The sequence below is a fragment of the Ascaphus truei genome, chromosome 16 (genome assembly GCF_040206685.1).
Source record: "Ascaphus truei isolate aAscTru1 chromosome 16, aAscTru1.hap1, whole genome shotgun sequence".
In the NCBI taxonomy this organism is placed as follows: domain Eukaryota; kingdom Metazoa; phylum Chordata; class Amphibia; order Anura; family Ascaphidae; genus Ascaphus; species Ascaphus truei.
Window position 1 is genome coordinate 42,643,380 of NC_134498.1, and position 19,103 is coordinate 42,662,482.

Genomic DNA, 19,103 nt, shown 5'->3' on the forward strand with positions numbered 1-19,103 from the left:
CTTTGTTGTACCCCAGATATTTTGTAATGGAATTGGTAGTGGCTGTGTAATGTGTGTATAGAAGCACGCCTATGGTAGATCTATCACCGTTGACTCACATAGCTTTAAATATTCTTAATATATCATTAGGACAAGTCATTTTTACCCGGGAGTAGGCGGAGGTAACTGCTCCCCACCAGTCTCCCATGTTTTTACATGTAATTTACATCGCTCAGTGCCACATGCTGAGAGAGCATTGCAGGAATCGCAGAGTCATCCCTAGTAGAAGTGTTTATAATCCACAATCATACATACCAATCTTTCAAGATGAAACAATTCTCAGTCTGGCTGCGGGATGTTTCACTGGACCCAGCCACAGAAATCAGTATCGAGGATGGAAGGGTGTTTTGTTTTGATGCTTGAACCTATATGTGATCTTGGTGATGTCAGGATCCTCCCTTGTTATGCAAAGAATCTGACTATGTTATCATGTTATCCGTCCTTACGTACAGTACAAGTTTACGGTTAGTATACAATAGGTATGCATCTAGGTGAGAGGTGGCCAACTCCAGTCCTCAAGGTCTGGTTGTAAGGCTATCCCTGCTTCAGCACAAGTGGCTCAATCAGTGGCTCAGTCAATGACAGCCACTGATTGAGCCACCTGTGCTGAAAAAGGGATATCCTTAAATCCTGACTGTGAGAACTTGAGTTGGCCACCTCTGAACTTGTTGCATATGTTTCAGCTCTTTGATAATGGATATTTATTTGTGCTTCACGTCACTTTTCCACGCCCCCTGTTTGAGTCCTGCCCGGTGCTTAGCACCCACTCTCCCTACTTCACTTCTGTTTTGGCGCCACTGTAGGGTATTTAATTTGTGGCACTGTGTTGTAAAGGTTACCCTGAAGGTCCCTCTGGGGACCAAAAAGTTAGGTTACTAGGTGATATATGGATCAATAAACGACTCTTTTCTTCACTAATAATTGTGTCCAGTGCTGGTATCAGTATCTCTCAGGCGATCAATAATATACAGGGCTTGACAGATGCACTCGCCCGCTCGCCACGGGCGAGTGCATTTTGGCAACTGTCGAGTGCTTACCTGCGGCGGGGTCTGGTGGCGTGGGCGGCGATCTCTGTCTTCCACTGCATATTGTACTCTTCCCTGCAAGTCCTGAAAAAATGGCCGTACGGCGTCAAGTGACATCACGCGGCACCATGTTGCTCCATATTGCATGAAGCCGTGACATCACGGCGTCCCGTTGCCATGGCAACATAGTGTCATTAGACGCCACACGGCCATTTATTCAGGAACTGCAGGGGAAAGACCTGAGAGATACTGATACCAGCGGTGGCTTGACACAATATATATTTATACATATCTTTGCTCAGTCTTTTTTTACCTTGTCAGGGTGGTCGGTCGGTGCAGGCTGGGCGTAGATATGCTGATGGAATGACAGGCGCCAGGAACTTTTATAGTACAGGAGCTTTATTAACAGCCGTTTATAATGCTCTTCACATCAAGACATTTGTTGCTATATAAACTTTAACTGTTGAACAATCATGTTTGTGCTCTCATTCTTGCCCCGGTAATCCTTACTCTCTCAGGATAGGGAGGTGATTAGGCTTGTTGCTGTTACAACGTGCACCAGTTTCAGCCGCGGTTTGGGGTCCTGGGGTCACGATGGAATGCACATCTTGGCAAGAAGAGGAGAACTGGAGGGGTGCGGCCAAGGCGTCAGGCGGCTGGTTTGCCCTCATTGGCTGGACGGCCACCGCGCCAAAAGACAAATTCCTCCACTTCTCTTACACCCCCTCTTTTGCTCAGTCACTCAATGCCCCCCTCCTCCCAGCTCTCCCCATGAATCCCACACACAGCTCCCCTCCAAGAGACAGACACACATCTCCTCCTTCTGAATCACACACACACACACACACACAGCCTCCCCCCCCACCACCACCGAGACACACACAATATCTTTGGGGGCGGATGCGATGTTGGGCCTGCCTTCTGGGGGGTGGGCAAAACGTCCGACACTTTCAACGGAGGAGCAAGCAGTGGAAGCCAGGCTGCAGTAGCAGCAGATGATCAAAAAGTCTCATATAGTATGTTCCGGTTCTGAAATTGCAGCTCCAAGGAGGTTTGTAGCAGCAATTTCAAAACTGGTACAAATGAGACGTTTTACTCCCCCCTTCGGGACACCGGGACAAGGCCTCAAAAAATGGTACAGTCCTGGTCAAACCGGTACGTATGGTCACCTTATCCATAGGTCCCATATGTGTAATACACATGTTAGGGTGTGTTTTGTTTACCATTAAAAAATTTTTTTTTTATAACTTTGATTTTATTAGGTGATACAGTACATACATGGTAACATAACCCGTTGGCTTTCATAAGCCCACCTATTTTTCTGCCCCACCCAAAGAAACTGACAAACAGGACACACAAGACAGACAGGGAGACAGGACCAGAGGGGAGCAGGGGAAGGGGGGAAGGGGTGTGGAGGGGGCGACCTTGTTGGTGGAGGGAGAACAGCCGCTCACTTTTCTCGCTTCTCCGGCTTCTGCTCAATTGCACCTGTGATAGTACGCGCTATCTCCCCTGCTCGGGGTGTCCCAGCGCCTTCGGGCTCCTGTCTACTCTCCGTCTTACTGTCTCTATAGGGTCCTGGATCCGTTTAGTCACCGGAGAACGCATGTTCGACTATCATTGCAAAATAGTGGCACTGTCCACCCCGGGGATGTCTGTCTGAGCCAGCCATGGCGACCAGACCTTTAGAAAATTTGAGCCGGTGTCGTTAACCAAACTTGTCAACTGTTCCATCCGGCATACAAACCAAATTCTATTCCTGATTGTGGGTACAATTGAGATATCTGGTTGCTTCCACAATGCTGCGATCTCGCATCTGGTGGCGGTAGCAAAATGTGTAATTAATTTATGGGTTGCATTCGAGAGCCCCCGGACCCGCCTGCCCAACAAGAACAGCCACGGGTCCAGGGGGAGCTCCACACCTTGCAACCATTGCAGCCACTCCTTAATCTCCGCCCAAATCGGAGCCACCTTCGTGCACGACCACAGCATGTGGTGCAGGTCCGGTCTTTCTCCACACTGCTTGGGGCAGAGCGGAGAATAGCCTCTGACAAATTTAGATAGTTTTGTTGGGGTGTAGTACCAACGCATCAGGACTTTATATGCGTTCTCCTTTAACGTGGTACAGATAGAGCTTTTAGCTGCAGGATCCTATCCCAGTCCTCGTCCTCTAATGTCTCCCCTAGGTCTGCTTCCCACTGTCTCATATAGCTAAGTCTGGGTTCGTCCTCCGTCTCGGGGCAGATCACTTCCTTGTACATTCTAGAGGTTAGTCCCCTTGTGTCTGTTCCTCTTAAACACAGCTGCTCAAAATTTGTTCTCCGAGGCCGAATTGGGGCTTTGTTATAGAATGCCCTTATCTGTAGGTATCTAAAGAATTCTGCGTTAGGAATATTTTTTTCCTCTTTGATATGGTCAAAGGTTTTGACATATTTTCTACCCTCCAGATCTTTTAGTCGGAGATACCCTGACTGAATCCATTTTGAGAAATTAGAGCTATCCAAGCCTGCAGCGAAGTCTGGGTTGCCCCATATGGGGGTCATCAAGGAGTTTGGTGTTGTTAGAGAACATCTAAATTTGGTAGCTTCCCAAACCTTCAAGGAACTCATCATGGCCTGCAACGGTGTCCGCATTCTGGACCGGCTTGTCTTGGGTAACCAAATTAGGTTTCACAGCTCTATGGGCGCACAACACTCTCTCTCCAGTGCCACCCATCTCCGGAGAGCCGGATCTGTGTGCCACTGCAAAATCTGCGTTAGCTGGGTCGCTTCGTAATAGGTGAGCAAGCAAGGCACCCCCCCAACCCTCCTCTTGAGGTCGGCCTCCTCAAGATATCTTTTTTAATTCTTGGGCCTTTATTATTCCAGATAAACTTCGTTATCGCAGACTGTAGCGAGAGGATCTCGTCTTTCGGCAGGGGGATCGGGAGGGCTTGGAAAAGGTATAGCACCCGCGGAAGGAGATTCATTTTCACACTATGAATTCTACCAATCGAAGAGATGCCACACTCCGCCCATCTCCTGAGATCCTCCCTTAAAGTCTTGAACAACCTGGAATAGTTTGCCTTATATAAGGCTTTGTAATCTTTTGTGAGATATACCCCAAGGTATTTGATCATGGAGGGTTGCCATTTAAAGTTAAAGTTTAGTCCAATTAGTTTTTCCACTGGTTTAGGTAAATTTATGTTGAGGGCTTCCGACTTGGCCTGATTCATTTTGAACCCCGAAATTTGGTTAAACCTCCCCAGAATTGAGAAAACATTGGGCAGAGAGGTAAGAGGGTTGGATAATGTCAGGATCACATCATCCGCGTACAGCGCCACTTTATGTGACTGCTCTTTTAATGCTATTCCCGCAATATCCGGGTTGTTTCTCAGTTGTGCCGCCAAGGGTTCTATACAGAGGGCGAACAGCAAGGGGGACAACGGGCATCCTTGCCTCATGCCACTGCGGATTTGAAATTGATCCGATGGGAACCCCTGGTGTCGCACCCTCGCCTTCGGCCCCTCGTACAGTGCCATAATGGCTCCCAATAGGCGTCCCTCAAAGCCAAATGCTTCTAGCATCCCCCTCAAGTAGGGCCAGTTGATCCTATCGAAGGCTTTTTCCGCGTCCAGACTGAGTACCAATGACGGAATATTTTGCTTATGTGCCAGATAAATCAAATCGATTATTCATCTGGTATTGTCTGCCGCTTGCCTTCCTCCGATAAACCCTACCTAATCTGGATGAATGAACCCTGGAAGGACGATACCCACTCTATTAGCTATAAGCTTGGAGAACATTTTGATGTCCGTATTGATTAACGAGATGGGCTAGTAGCTCTTACAGTCTGCCGGGTCCCTTCCAGTTTTATGGATCAGGGAGATAGACGCCTGAGGCATTTGTGCTGGGAACGAGGCCCCTTCTAAGACCGAATTAAAGAGTTTCAGCATATGCGGGGCTAGAATTTTCACATATTTTTTGTAGTAGAGGTTTGAGAAGCCATCTGGACCGGGCGCCTTGGCTGGCTTAAGGGACTTTACAACTTCCGTTAACTCTTCTAAAGAGAAGTCTTTCTGTAACGCCTCCCTCTCCACTCTGCCCAGTGTCGGCAATTTCGCCTCTTTTAAAAATTCTCTGAGATTGTCCCTCGTTCTCTGATTATATATAACCTTGCCTCCATCGTAGCGCGATTAACATTGAAAATTTTACTTTGACATGTACAACTTGTGGGTACTTTTTAAGATGAAGCACGAAACAGAAAATATAATGAAACACTGGGTGATGCTTCCAGAAATGTTTCAAGGGTTTGTCATTATTTGGTTGCCGTGTAAAATAGTAACAGGGTATGAAAGCCAAACAAGAAAATACACAAATAGCCGAGGTGGTGTCCAGGGCTGCCAACAGGGGGAGTCGGACCCCACATCCGTATCTGACTGCCGGGCTCTCCCACGCGGTGGCCCAGCCTTCACTAAACCCCACCCCGGCGGGCACACGAGAAGTTGGACCCAACTTTTGCATCTGTCTGTGAGCCTTCTTCCCCCAAGGTGTGTGTAGTGGGAGGAAGCAAAGGGGGGGGGGGGTGAGGGGTTAATGAGTGTGATGAGAGGAAGTGGGCGGTTAGAGTGTGAGGAGGGGAAGGGGAGGAATTGAGAGTGAGGAGGGGGGAGAGAGATCAAGAGAGAGGTGCATGAGGGAGGAGTGATTGAGCAAGAGGGGTAGATGGGGGTGTATGAGAGGGAGGGCGAGAGAAATACATGGGTGGAGGGAGAGGATGAGAGGTGGGGGTGGGAGATGGGGGAGAGAAATAGAGGGAGTGAGAAAGCGAGGTGGTGTGTGAGAACTGAAGAGTGTGAGAGAAAGGGGGGGAGCCTCGCAAGGCCGCCAACACGGGGTGCCCTGTTGGAAACTCCAGTCCTGGGCCACAACGAAATCTGTCGGCGGTCCTGGTGGTGTCCATTCTTGTAAGAAGCTTCCATTACGAAGCCATAATGTTGTAACTTTTTAAGTCTGCCTTTACAAAACTGAACAAATAAAATTATTTGCTATTTAAGAGATACACGTGCATAGAACTTTGAGGGCTGCCAAAAAGATGTCGACTTCCAAAGGAAACTCCAGATTTGGGGGTTTTGGATCCCAAAAATGGTATTAAATGGAAAAGTCCTGAGTTTTATCAGCACAACTCCAATTATGCCGATGAATCACTGATGCTAAAAATCAGGGTACAGAATGTTCCATTACTCGCTGCCCTGGTTCAGGACATGACATCCACCATTTATCTGTAACCAGCCAACCCATTCCACATTCCATAGTAACAATAAGGGATATTACACAACAGTTTAGTTTCTTGATCTAAATGTTTCATAATTAAAGTAATACTATTTCTTGTGATGCCTTTCATTGTAGTAGAATTCTGCAGCCCATTTCTAGCTGTGAGCTGCATGACAACTTTGGTGACGGCAGAAGTGTCATCTCTCCCTGATTGCCTGCAAGTCGCACCACCAAACTATTAAAACTATAAAGATTCCCATACACACAGCTATATTTAGCTTTAGTTCATTATTGCAATTTAGATGTGCAATACCTTTCTGATTATCAGCCCCCATTACATATGCTGCAAATAGTCTTCTCGCTGTCAGGGAAGATTTAAGCCACATTCAAGGGGGATGGGTCTTAAATGTTCTGGGAGAAGACGGCTTCATGGCATTTTGAACAAACACTTTCTACCGGTTTGCCTTTTGCCTCGGTCTTCCTTTCTTCAGGAGGTGTAGGACTAGAAGACACACAAGTTGGAAGTATTGCTTTGTAGGACCTGGAATATAACCTTCGTATTTGAACCACGGATCGGTTTGGTGTTACAGTGTACACTTGGTTTTTAAGAAGCGATCCAAGTTAGCGATTTCCCCCCCCGTTTATTTTAGGATTGAAGTAGGGGGGCTGCGGATCGGAACCCCATTAATTTCAGCTCCGGGTACCCCCTGCTTCCGGAGAAACTTACCTCCGTAGGGGGTGCCGGTAGCTGCTCGGCCATGTGGTTCGTGTAATGGCTGCTTTGCAAAGTCCACGTGTCCTGCGGGCCAATAGGAAGCCGTGACATCAGCAGCTTCCTATTGGCCCGCGTGACGCGGGAGCTTTAAAACTTGCAGGAGACGCCGGCACCCCCTTTGGAGGTCTATCTCTGGAAGCAGGGGGTCCCCGGAACCAAAATTAACGGGGTTCAGCTCCGGAGACCCCCTGCTTCAAACCTATATTAAAATAAAATAAAAAATGTGCCCTCTTGAATTGCCGCTTCAAAAAAAAAAAAAAGAAGTAATAAACCCCAAGGGTCTGCAAGAAAATCTGTTTGAAAAGTGACTGTTCCACAAATGAGCTGTGACGTGGCTGCAGGCTTAGAACGCTCTGGCCAAAGGGGTTAACTAAATGACCCTTACTCATGAGAATACAAACATTGAAGTATTTAACCATGTTTTGTCACATTGGATGTAGCATTGGGTATTTTTGGCTTTTGTTGTTTACATTTGGCCACTCTTGGTAGCTCTCCTTTTGACACACACACACACACACACACACACACACACACACACACACACACACACACACACACACACACACACACACACACGATGTGGTGGGGTTGGAGCTTGCTGGGATTACGTGTTTATTAACTATAGTCATATAATGTATGTAAAAGATTTGAGATCATGAATGCGGAGATGAAAATCACTGAATGGGATAGTCACAAATAATCCCTCAACACAGCACTCACTAGTGACCATATTTTGCAGGCTGCACCAAGATGGTTGTAAAGGCACATTTATTTTGCACATGTGAATTGTTTGTTTGTGCTTCCACTTTTTTCTGGGATAGTCACAAGCCTAACAAATCAAGCTATTCTAAAATAATATTGCATTCTTCAGTGCTTTGTATGAGTGAAGTAGGATCTCTTATATTAACATATTATGAACGTCATAAATTCATACAATAACACAAAAAAAATTGGCACTCCACAGTAATACTGTTAGGATGCATTTATTTACACAAAAGTTAGCAACACAAATCATGAAACATATTTACAACATTTTAATTATACTTCCCAAATTGCCTAGATAGAAATAGGACAAAACCATCATTAATTTGTTGAAAACTTTAAAGAAAATGATTGAACTAAATCACTATACCACCTCACAAATCCGTAAGTTTTTATGCTCACATTCAATTCAATATGAGGTTATTGCATAAAAAGTGACAAGACAAAAATAAAGTGCATTTTTAGTTAAATTACAGAAAAAGGAAGGGTCACAATGTTGTGTTAAGGCAGCATGTGAAACACAGGAAAATACCCAATTAAAATATAGATGTTTACAGCCATGCAAAATGAGTTGATATATTAAAACAGATAAAATGTTTCATTCAGGTTCATACAACTATGTAGATATGATAACCCCTTATCAAAAGGGGAGGGGGGGTGTCAATTTCCACTGTTGTCATGTTTGTCTTGATTGTTAACAGTGAAAGTTCTATTTAAAGAGCGGTTATGAAAAATCAGAAATGTGTTTTAACTTAATTTTGTTTATTATTAAAAAAAAAATTACCCAAGGACAACCTGGTCACTTAGCCAGGAAAAGAACAGCACAATATAGTGAGAACGGTACAAATTAAGTACATTACCAGTGGATTGCATTGATGGGTACAGGATAGATGTTCAGTAGCTCTGTAAAGAAACATCAAGTAGTTCTAGGACCTCCTACATGTCTCCTCAACAACTACAGTATGTTTAATCCCTGCAGGGCAGAGCTGGTGGATCTGACCATCCTTCCTAAATGTGCTTATTTTGGGGGGGGGAGGGGGAGAGAAAGAGAAGGCGGGGGTATAACCATGTATACGAGCCTGTCACCGTTGACTAATGCCACTGGATAAAGCCGCAATCCTGCCCAAAATTGACATTTTTGAACAGGGTGGTCTTTCATGTCTAGACCGCTGTATTTGCAGGTCTGGGGTGTCCCTCCCCCAGTGTCGGCTCACACTTTTTTTTTTTTTAAACAAAACCCAAAAAATAGGTCGTCTGCAGTCTTCCAATAAGAAGCGGCACCATTATGCGTTGTGGTTTCCTATTGGTCTGCGGTTGGGTGACCATTTTGTTTCCCTGGGATGGAAGGAGCGCAATTAAAACTAAGTATCTCAGAAAAAAAAATGGCTTCCTGGAGCGGAGTTCAGCTCCAGAGAGCACCCGGGAAAAAATAAAACAAAAAACACAGCATTCAGGATTGCTGTTTTAATACCAAGTTCAGGTCTCTATTCACATTCATGTATGCTAAGCAAAGCTTGACCCCTGTAGGACTGGGGGAAGTAACCAGCACATTGCAGAAACAAAGCCCTTCAGGTCCTTCCAGCAATGCAAGGGTTAAAACATTCCTTTTCCGTGATGCTCCATGTAGACAAAAACTTGCTGCAATGCAGACCAAAGTATGACAACACACTCCCCGCCATCTTACAGATGGGCAGATGCCAGTTTCAATGATATAAAACAGCTAACAAGACGTTAAAATAATATACTAAAGAACCAAGAACGTTACCAGATCGCTTCGTCAGTATACTTCCGTAAAGCAAATGATGAACGGGTTAAGAAACCCAGACACGCGACTTGAGGCTCTTGTTGGTCATTAAAGTAGTTAATTAGACGTTCTAATAAAACATATTGGTCCTTGAGAACGGTAGATTGCATGCAAGTTGCGATAACCTTTTTACAGGGGCGTAACTTCAGCACAAGGGGCCCCCCCGAGCAGAGGAATAGCACTATAACCTTCACATGAATTACAAGTGGTTTATTTTAAAAACTGCATAATTTCAAAGTGTGCTGAGTCAGAACGAAATACACCTTCATTAATATAAATATATAGTACATTTTAGTGGATTGAGTATTCCATGAGGTATCTATGAACAATGGAAAGGAGATAAAATTGAATATTTATTAAGATATTTTGGTATAAAACTAGAAATTATTTCGTTTCGATGCGATAAAAACATGCGTTTTGCACAGAGTTTCAGCTTTGGTTAGAAGTTCCGGATGCAAATTAATTCAAAGCTACAAAGATTCAGATCATTAATAGTGGTTACATGTTAAAAACCTATCGATTTCCATTTTTTTTCCTTAGGTAACTTCCTGGCCTGTTTTCCCAGTTTTATTAACATTGTATTAAAATTATTGCTTGCCAACAGTTTCTCAAAACAACAAACAAGTCTGACAAAGTTGTCCTGCACATGTCCCAGCTGAGAAGCACCCAGATCTTCGCTGTACATTTGAGAGAGAACTCATGACTTCAATTCGTGTGCGCGTGCGTGTGGTTCCTCACTTTCAAAGCTTGGATTGTCTTGGTGGGGAAGGACTTCGATAGCCATAGTTGAGGTTTCGTTGTTTACAAGCTGTAGGTTCTCATCTGCAGGGAGGAGGAGAAAAAGGTAAGCTACATTATCACTTGCACAACTAAAAGTAAAGTCAGTGATACTTTATAGATACTTATACCGCCACCTTTGGTATGGATGAATGGTAGCACATTTCTGACATTCATTGCAGCCAATACTGGAAAGTGTGTGTATACTGTATATAGTAAAAAAAAAAAAAAACAGGCACACAAAATGGTACAATAAATGGTACAATAAATGGTACAATAAATGGTCTTTACTAGCTCAACATTTCGGCTTCCCAATGGAGGCTTTTTCAAAGGCTCCATTGGGAAGTTGAAACGTTGAGCTAATAAAGTAACATTTATTGTACCATTTGGTGTGCTGGCATTTTTTTTTTTAACCTTGCTATATAGTACAGGTAAGTACTTTAGCAGTAACCCCCTCCAGTCTTTTGAACTATCACGGTTTTTGTGTGCCCCGACTACATACAGTAGTACATACAAGTATTTTTGCACTCAGGGAAAATTTCATCAAGTGTGTGTGTGTCTCTCTCTCTCTCTCTCGAAAGTCCCCACCTGTTGGTTGGAGCGGAGCCGGTCCTGTTGGCAGACACCGGAATCTGTGACTATCTCCCGGGTCGGACTGCTGGGGCAGGCCCCGCCCCCCACCCGCCCTACAGAGAGAGAGGGACACGCATGTATTTTTTTTTTTTTTTTTTTTAATGAATGCACAACGCTCAAATACTAATTAAAAGATGTAATCTACAATATCAGTTGTTGGATACTAGAGGTTCACAAATGACACTTTTTCAGCCATTCATGTGTAGCCAAGTTCCCCTGGCTATTGCCTTTCACTGGCCTCAACACTATGAGGCTGCGTCCATAGATAGGCAGACAGCGCGGACGCGTCCGCACGCTGAGCGATCAGACTGCTTAAAGGCAGTTAAAACTGATTTCTCGCGCGATTGGGCAGTCACGTGAGCGGTTCGCCCAATGAGGGCGACCCAGCTCCGTGACTGGCCGGCCCATAGACACGCCCCAGGACGCGTGCGTACTAAGGCCAGGGAAAGCTCCCGCTTTCCCCCAGCCTCCGCACGGCTGCAGTTTCTATGGATGCAGCCGAAGTCCTGATAGGAACAGGCAGTGTTGGGGTTAAACTCCTGCACAGGGCCTAGCCTGCAGTTGCAGCCTGGATGGGTACTATGTTGCCTTATCCAGGAGCAGGCCTAAACCGGCAGTTGGAGTGTCATACCTGGGGAGGGTACTGACTGGGTCACATGTAAATGGTGTGGTGCCTGTCAGTTCCTGGACCTGCCCTGTTATGGGACAGGGTTACAAGCCCTTCCTCCCGGGTATAAAAGCAGACACCACGAAATTGAGTGGTGCTATGATTAGGCTGTGTGGTATGGTGTGATAGCTCATTTACCCTCTTCTAGGGAAAAAGGTAAATGAGCTAAGGAGGGACTCTTGAGGCCTCAAATCCCTGGGGTCTGCTGCAGGGAATGGAGATGATGCCATGCTGTCTACTCAATAAACATGCCGTTGTACCAGCTATAATGTGTAGTCATTGTGGAGAATTGCCTGTGGGGACCATCTTGCTTCCAGCAGGATCCTCTTGGGATGGAGGCGCTGCACCCTGAGAAGGAAAAACCTGCCCTGTTGCTTCTCCCAAATAACTTCTGCAGGGCAACACAGGCCTCCTGTAACCAGCAGGTGAGCTACAGCACCCATGTAGTGGCCAGATCTCACGTGGCAGGGGGGTGGGGGGGTGGCAGGTGCTACACGTTTTCCAGTTTCCTGTAAACGGGCGGGGCGTTTTTGAAGTAATACTCACACCCCGGCGCTGCATGCCCACAGTCTTCCACTGACTCGTCAGCAGCTTGAGCAGGGGCAAACTCTGAAGATGCATGGTCACCGAGAGTCTCCTCTGCAACATGTAATGTGCTCCTTTGGAGTTCACTGGAAACAGAGGCTATTGCCATGGAAGTATTCCCTTCCTCTTCATCAGCCTTCATGTAATAAAAACACCAGAAAGAGTGATTAGAGCGAGAGAGAGAGCAAGAGCAAGAGCGAGAGCGAGAGCGAGAGAGCGATTAGCGAGAGCGAGAGAGCGATTAGAGAGAGCGATTAGAGAGAGCGATTAGAGAGAGCGATTAGAGAGAGCGATTAGAGAGAGCGATTAGAGAGAGCGATTAGAGAGAGCGAGAGCGATTAGAGAGCTAAAAAAAAAAGAGAACGAACGAGAGAGAACAAGAGGGGAAAAAAAAAAATAGATCTCTATCTATATTTAATACAAATCTCATCTACTAGTTTAAAGCAAACATGTATATTGCAGGAGTAAGATTTGCCCACAATGGAAATGTTCTATTAATATAGAAATTCCCTCTCAACGTCCAGCTCTTCTGCCCAACAGGAAAAAAAAAGGAGATATTTAAAGCGGCCTCAGCACTCCCGCCCTTAATAGGTGTTCACAACATGAATCTGGCCAACCCCACCTACCTAAAAACCACAGTAGTAAACAGGTTTGTGTTTGAATAGGATTAGAGAGCACTATATACGAGCCAAGGAAATCATGGCAGTTCCTGCAGGAGCCGGTTCAGCCTGCTGGAAGCAGCAGGCTGACGCTTTATTCCGAGAGAGTGCTGCGTATTACTTGCGGGTGCTGTGGCCAACCGGTTTACGGACTATGCCCACTTCTTTAACCCGGGCTGTGCTGAAAAGCTGTGGAATGCGGCAGGCATACGCTTATAGGGGTCCCATGTTAAAATGGACCCGAGTTTTGCGTTACGGAAGGTTAGCGATATTAGAGATATGCTTTAGAGAGGTAAATTACTAAATTTTAGCGATTTGTCAGAGATACTCCTTCACGGGAGCCGAGATGTTCAGATTTTTGCATCTCTCACTATCTTAGGTATCTGTCCCCAGCTGGGTCTCTCCCAGAGAGTATGGTATTCAAAGAACTATGCAGAAATAATCAGACAGACAGACAGACAGACAGACACACACACACACACACACACGTAGAGATTTCTTGGGAAGACTGGCAAACTATCTGGATCAATGCCACAAACACATCACTATGCACAATATCCAAAGAAAATATATACAAAGTTATTTTCAGGTGGTAATTGACGCCCCAAAGGTTGAGGCAGATCTACCCTGAGACCACGAGCCTCTGTTGGAGGGGCTGTGGTGGGGTTTGAGATACTGTTTGGCCCATATCTGGTGGTTTTGTCCCAAAATACAGAGATTTTGGGGGAGTAGTGCAGAATTTAGTACGAGAGACTTTTGGGATAAGGATCCCCCCCTAGACCCGATTATCTACCGGTTTAACCAGAACCATTTATAATTTATACGAAAATAAATCTAAATGATTGTTGCATATTCTGACCGCGACTAGACGCGTGAGCGCCAGGGCCAAGAAAAAGCCTGTACCCCCTTCCAGGAGAGAGATTATTTTGAGATTAAAGGAGGTGCAATCTATGGAAAGATTAACAGCGTATGTTAGACATAATTCAAGAAAATGCCAAAAGGTTTGGGAGCCCTGGAATTCTAGGGGGAGGGGGAATAGATCAACTGTTTAATCAATCAATGTGGAGGGAGGGCTGACTTTATATGATATCTGGAGTTGGGATAGTACGGTGTCGTATTTTTTGTATTAAAAATAAGTTAAAAAAAAAAAATGGACAAGAAGCAAAAGGTGATACCGAGTGCTCATTTGCATGTCATTTCCCAGAATCCCTGGCTACAGTGGAAGCATTGTATGGCTTTATGTAGCGCCATTAATGTACATAGCGCTTCACAGCAGTAATACACGTGACGTAACAAATAATACAACCACCACACACCACATAATGGGAAGAAGCGCTTCAGACAAAACCTTTAGGAAAAGGAGTCCGTCCCGAAGAGCTTACAATCTAATTGTGTCCCAAGAGATAATGGGGAAAGGCAGGTTTGCAGACCTGTCTGAGACATGTTAATGTGCCCCCACGTTGAATTGTTATTTGCCGTATGGTGGAAGTTTCTTGGCACTTTTTTACCCACCGCAGCTAAAATGCGTTTTAAAATCTCTAAAGTTTCCAGAAGCCGTTTCATTTGGGGAAAGCAACTCCTGCGAGTTAACAGGAGGAGGCGCTGTTGTGCAATGAAAAAAAAGCCAGACACGAGGTTTGTTCCGTATGCTGTTCAACCGAAGAACGAGAAAACGCAGAAATAGCGTTTGATGGAAGGGAATTCGTCGCCCTCTAACAAAGATCAGGCCACTGTATCATTCTATGCATGCATTTCTCCATTTAAAAAGGGGTAATCCCTCCTAGGACCAAAGGGAATAACTAGACATGTTAAATAGGTTACATCTAGGTGATTAAGGTTTTTTTTGCCCAAATCTGACACCTACAAGTATTTTTACATAATTATGTAACGTTATTAAGTAAACATGTGAGCGGATGGGTTTGATTTCCTCTGGCTCGTCCACCTACTGCCTCTCCAATAAGGACAGGGTGGAATACGGGCAAAGAGAACACTTCAACATGAGGCTCCCCGTCAACCTAATTAGTAATTAAGTTACCCAAAAAATGAAAGCAGACAACCTTCGCTTTTGGCATGGTTAGGATTGTTAAGAAAAAACAAAATTGGACTTAAAGCTGCCGTGTATTTTTTTTTTTTTTTTACTTTTTATTTTCCCCTTTAATATGCGCATCAATACAATCCACACTATAATAAGTCATTAGCTAAGTTGCCGATGGATCTGTTCTCATGCGATCGATTGGCGAAGATTTGGCTCGGGGGGTTCACTAAATGGCTGTCAGTGCAGCAGAAGAGGACCAAAGATGCAAATTTCTGTGGGGAAGGTCATGTGACCAGGCAGTCACTAGATACAATTGGTGCACTGCTAGAGAGAAGGCTGTGCGAGAGCCTGTTTCAGAAGAGGAAGGGGATGTGACTTTGTAAATGGTTGCTATAGAAACAAAAAAATGCTTGTTACATTATAATACATTCAAAATATCATTCAGAATAGTTTTTTTTTTTTTTAAATGCTACAAGTATTTTCTCATAGTGCAGAACTGATTTATTTAAAAAAAATGGGGTTATGGAAAATCTTCGAAACATAAAAGGAAGACTATATATATTGCATCACGTCAGATCAACATTACTTACTTCAATTCCTAGTGATTTCAGGATGTCACATTTGCACATAGGACACGTTCTGTGATCAAGCAGCCACGGATCAATACAATTCTTATGGAAAAAGTGGCTATGGGAAAAAAAAAAGAACAAACATTAACTATTTACGCCAGTTGTAGACCACATTATATACCTCAAGAGCTGACACACACACACACACACACACACACACACACACACACACACACACACACACACACACACACACACACACACACACACACACACACACACACGAGAAGGGATATTTTTCAAGCCGTGGGTAGCAGCTTCTCCTCGTCCTCTCACGGAATCTTGTGTGTATACTGTCCCACTCCTGTCCTTGCCTTGGGAGCTAACAATTACTTAGCACAGCCCTTAGGTAGCACAGGGAACGGGAGGAAGCTACAAGTCCCACCAGCAACCGCTCTGCTCCCCCTGCATTGGGTAGGGAAAGAGCGTGGGCTGATAGGGTGGGCAGCCCCAGAGGGAGGCCTGTTGCCCACCAATGATTGCCCACCAATGAATTATGCAGCTGGTTACAAGAGCAGAATACAAATCTAACTACTTGGAATGCCAGTAACCATCCTCCCACTGACGAGGCCCAAAAAGGACGAGAGAGCTGTCTGTGAGCGGGTTTACTGGCTCTGCACTTCTGTAACCCAGGCTGTGCTGAAAAGCTGTGTAATGCAGTGGTGTAAGATTATATGGTTCCCATGTTAAAATGGATAAGAAGTCAAAAGTGGCACTGAATGGCACCGAATTGTCCTGCAATGCATTGATCTGCTGCCGAACCTTCCAGATACAAAAGATGTCAAGTATACAGAAGACGAGGTTTGGACTTTTGCTAGCGAGCTATCCGTTACACGGGGTTATCAAATACCTTTCTTCTGATGTTTTAACATGCGACAAATGCAAATGTACTATTTGAATGTCCACAGGCAGGTTACATCAGCATTCAAATTAGGCACAGCTATTCAAACCAGCAGGCAATTCAACCCCATCACTGCTAGGGCTGGCCAACTTCAGGCCTCAAGGGCCACCAACAGGTCAGGTTTTCAAGTTAGCCCTGCTTCCGCATGGGTGACTCATCTGTGCTGAAGCGGGGATATACTGAAAACCTGACCTGTTGGCAGCCCTTGAGGACTGGAGTTGGCCACCCCTGATCCAAGTACTATAAATCTTTATGGTTCATGGATAAACCTGCTCATATACTCGGTTCAATACTTTATCATTTTGAGATTTCCTTGAATTTTTCTAATGATATTCGGCTATTTTCCGGGGCATATTTCGATTCATCAAGCGATGCTAAACCGTAAAGCACATTGGAGCTCATTCACGAGATGATGCCATAAGGTTCATATGCTTAGCACCCCTTAGTTAATTTGGCCTTTGATTGCTAGCCTCCTGGGTATCCATGTCCTGTAATTTGGGTATCCTCGTCTCAAAAAAAACCCAACAAAAACCCCCATTGAAATTGTTTGCCCATAAAGTCCACATTTCCCAGCCATGGACACAATTAGGTCCTGGACTTTTTTTTTTTTTTTAATTTTTAGTATACTTGTGCGTCTATTTTACCTACTTGGTAACATCTAAAATGTGACATTCGCTATTTTCAAATAAATAGAAATTGTTCCTTTTCGCCGGGGCAGTTTTATGTAATGTTTTACTCATTGGGTCATACGACTAAGTCCCATTGAACAGGATAACTTACACCCAGTATTATCCTAATCTTCTCATGACCAGGGCAAACAAACGAATACTTAGATACACTTAGAAGGAAATTACACTTAATCCACATTAATGCTACAGCTTTAGTGGTTTAAATATGCCATGCGTTTTAATACAAGCTCCTCTAATTTCATTTTAGTAAGTGTATACAATTTTTAGGTCATAGCAGATTCCACACCCTCCTGTATGTAATCATCAAGACATTAAAGTCCCTCCCAAATACCTACTTGCATGTTAAAATGCGCACAACATCATTTGGTTTGTATGTGTCAATGCACACGGCACAGCTATCCGCATCAGGACCAAGCTCCTACGTACAATATAAAATATATATATATATTAGTTAACCAGATTATAACATAGGACAGAATCTTCCAACTGTGCTTGCTTGTATGCTCTCCATATAGGTCCCTTAGCCCAACACCTGCCGGGCTCACAAACAGGTACAAATGAGGACCAACGAGAAGGCCTTGATGCTCAGTGATGAGGCAGGACTGTATCCGTGAATATTGTGAAGCCTCCTGAACACATTTATGCAGTCTTAAATATTTATAGGCATTGAGAGCATCACAACATACCCAGATATAACATCGACCTTAACGCTGGCAAATTACACGCAACACACATCTAGGACCTGGATTACGTGCAAGATTTGGAGGTTGAGAAGCATTCGAGAGAGAACCAGTATCGTCATGTGGGGAAACGTTTGGGGTTTATCAGAACACCACCTGTAGCTTGTATGCGGTTCTTAAAGCATGAAAACAAGCCATGGTTGGGACAGTCATCCCTTTGAAGACGGTAAAACCCACAACACTACTTCCAGTGGTTTCCTTTGGCTTCGGACAAATATTCATGAGTGATTAAAAGCACAAAAGTGCCAACAAGTTTAGTTCAGTGGAGAAAGACAGCCGTATTCGTTAACATTTTAATTAAACTGCTTGAGCTGAATAAGATTATACCAATACAGCACAATACCGTTTCCCCTCCCACCAAATACCAGCGTCAGAACATACCAAGCTACACTTGAATAACAACTGGCCCCAAAGAGAACACAGGAGATTTAATCACTGGAGGGATCTTGGTGAGTCAGGAGGAGGAGAGCAGGGAGAGCGAGAGGCAGTTATCTGGCTGTGACTCACCAATTTGTGTTCCCTCTAGAAATGTCTTGTTGTTGTTTACAAGATAGACTTTAGGTTGAATGATTGTCATTCAGCAGCACTGTGTTACTAAACCCAATGATCTGAAAAACTAAGCTATTAGCAAAGTAAAAACCGCTCAGGGTAGAAGCGGAGGCTTCGTGCAGGACATTAAGAGTACAAACAGATGGTGCAAGCCTGAAATGAAGATATTAATCTGTAAATATAAAATAGCTACAGAACATAATTAGATCTGTATCACAAATTCTCAGACCGGCTTTTAAAAATCTGAATTAAACATAAAAGCTTGGATGCACCAGCGCCAGTATTTAATCATATTGTGTATTGGGTGGAACAGAGTAAAATACAGTATATATGAAATTAAGGCAAAGAAAAGCAGTTTTTAGGTAAAGAATAAAGAATATAAAGTTCTGATGTATACCTCAGTTAAACATGGTTAAAAAAAATAGCCCCACATTTATCAAGAAAGAAGGGGGAAAAAATGGATCAATTGGGTTTTTTAAATTGCTTGCTATAGGGTTTCTCGACTATAATGTTTGGCCCAGTTTTGCAATTAGGAGACTGATGCATATTCCCCAAAGTCTTTCTTCAAAGTGCAGGTCTCCT

At 44.3% G+C, this 19,103-nt stretch overlaps 1 protein-coding gene across 3 annotated transcripts in view; it reads right to left on the reverse strand.

The window, feature by feature from the left end:
* Positions 1-8,884: 8,884 nt before the first annotated feature.
* The window catches only part of RNF128 (ring finger protein 128), a 54,849-nt gene continuing 44,630 nt past the window's right edge, over positions 8,885-19,103 (reverse strand). For 2 of the 3 annotated variants that reach the window (XM_075573318.1, XM_075573316.1), the window contains exons 4-7: positions 17,568-17,650; positions 15,604-15,700; positions 12,281-12,455; positions 8,885-10,479 (exon numbers count right to left, since the gene is read on the reverse strand). In XM_075573318.1, coding sequence (XP_075429433.1) covers positions 10,355-10,479; positions 12,281-12,455; positions 15,604-15,700; positions 17,568-17,650 — 480 coding nt within the window. In that variant the 3' untranslated portion in view covers positions 8,885-10,354. Of the gene's footprint in view, positions 10,480-11,022; positions 11,121-12,280; positions 12,456-15,603; positions 15,701-17,567; positions 17,651-19,103 lie in introns of all 3 variants that reach the window. The other variant, XM_075573317.1, reaches the window with a different exon arrangement.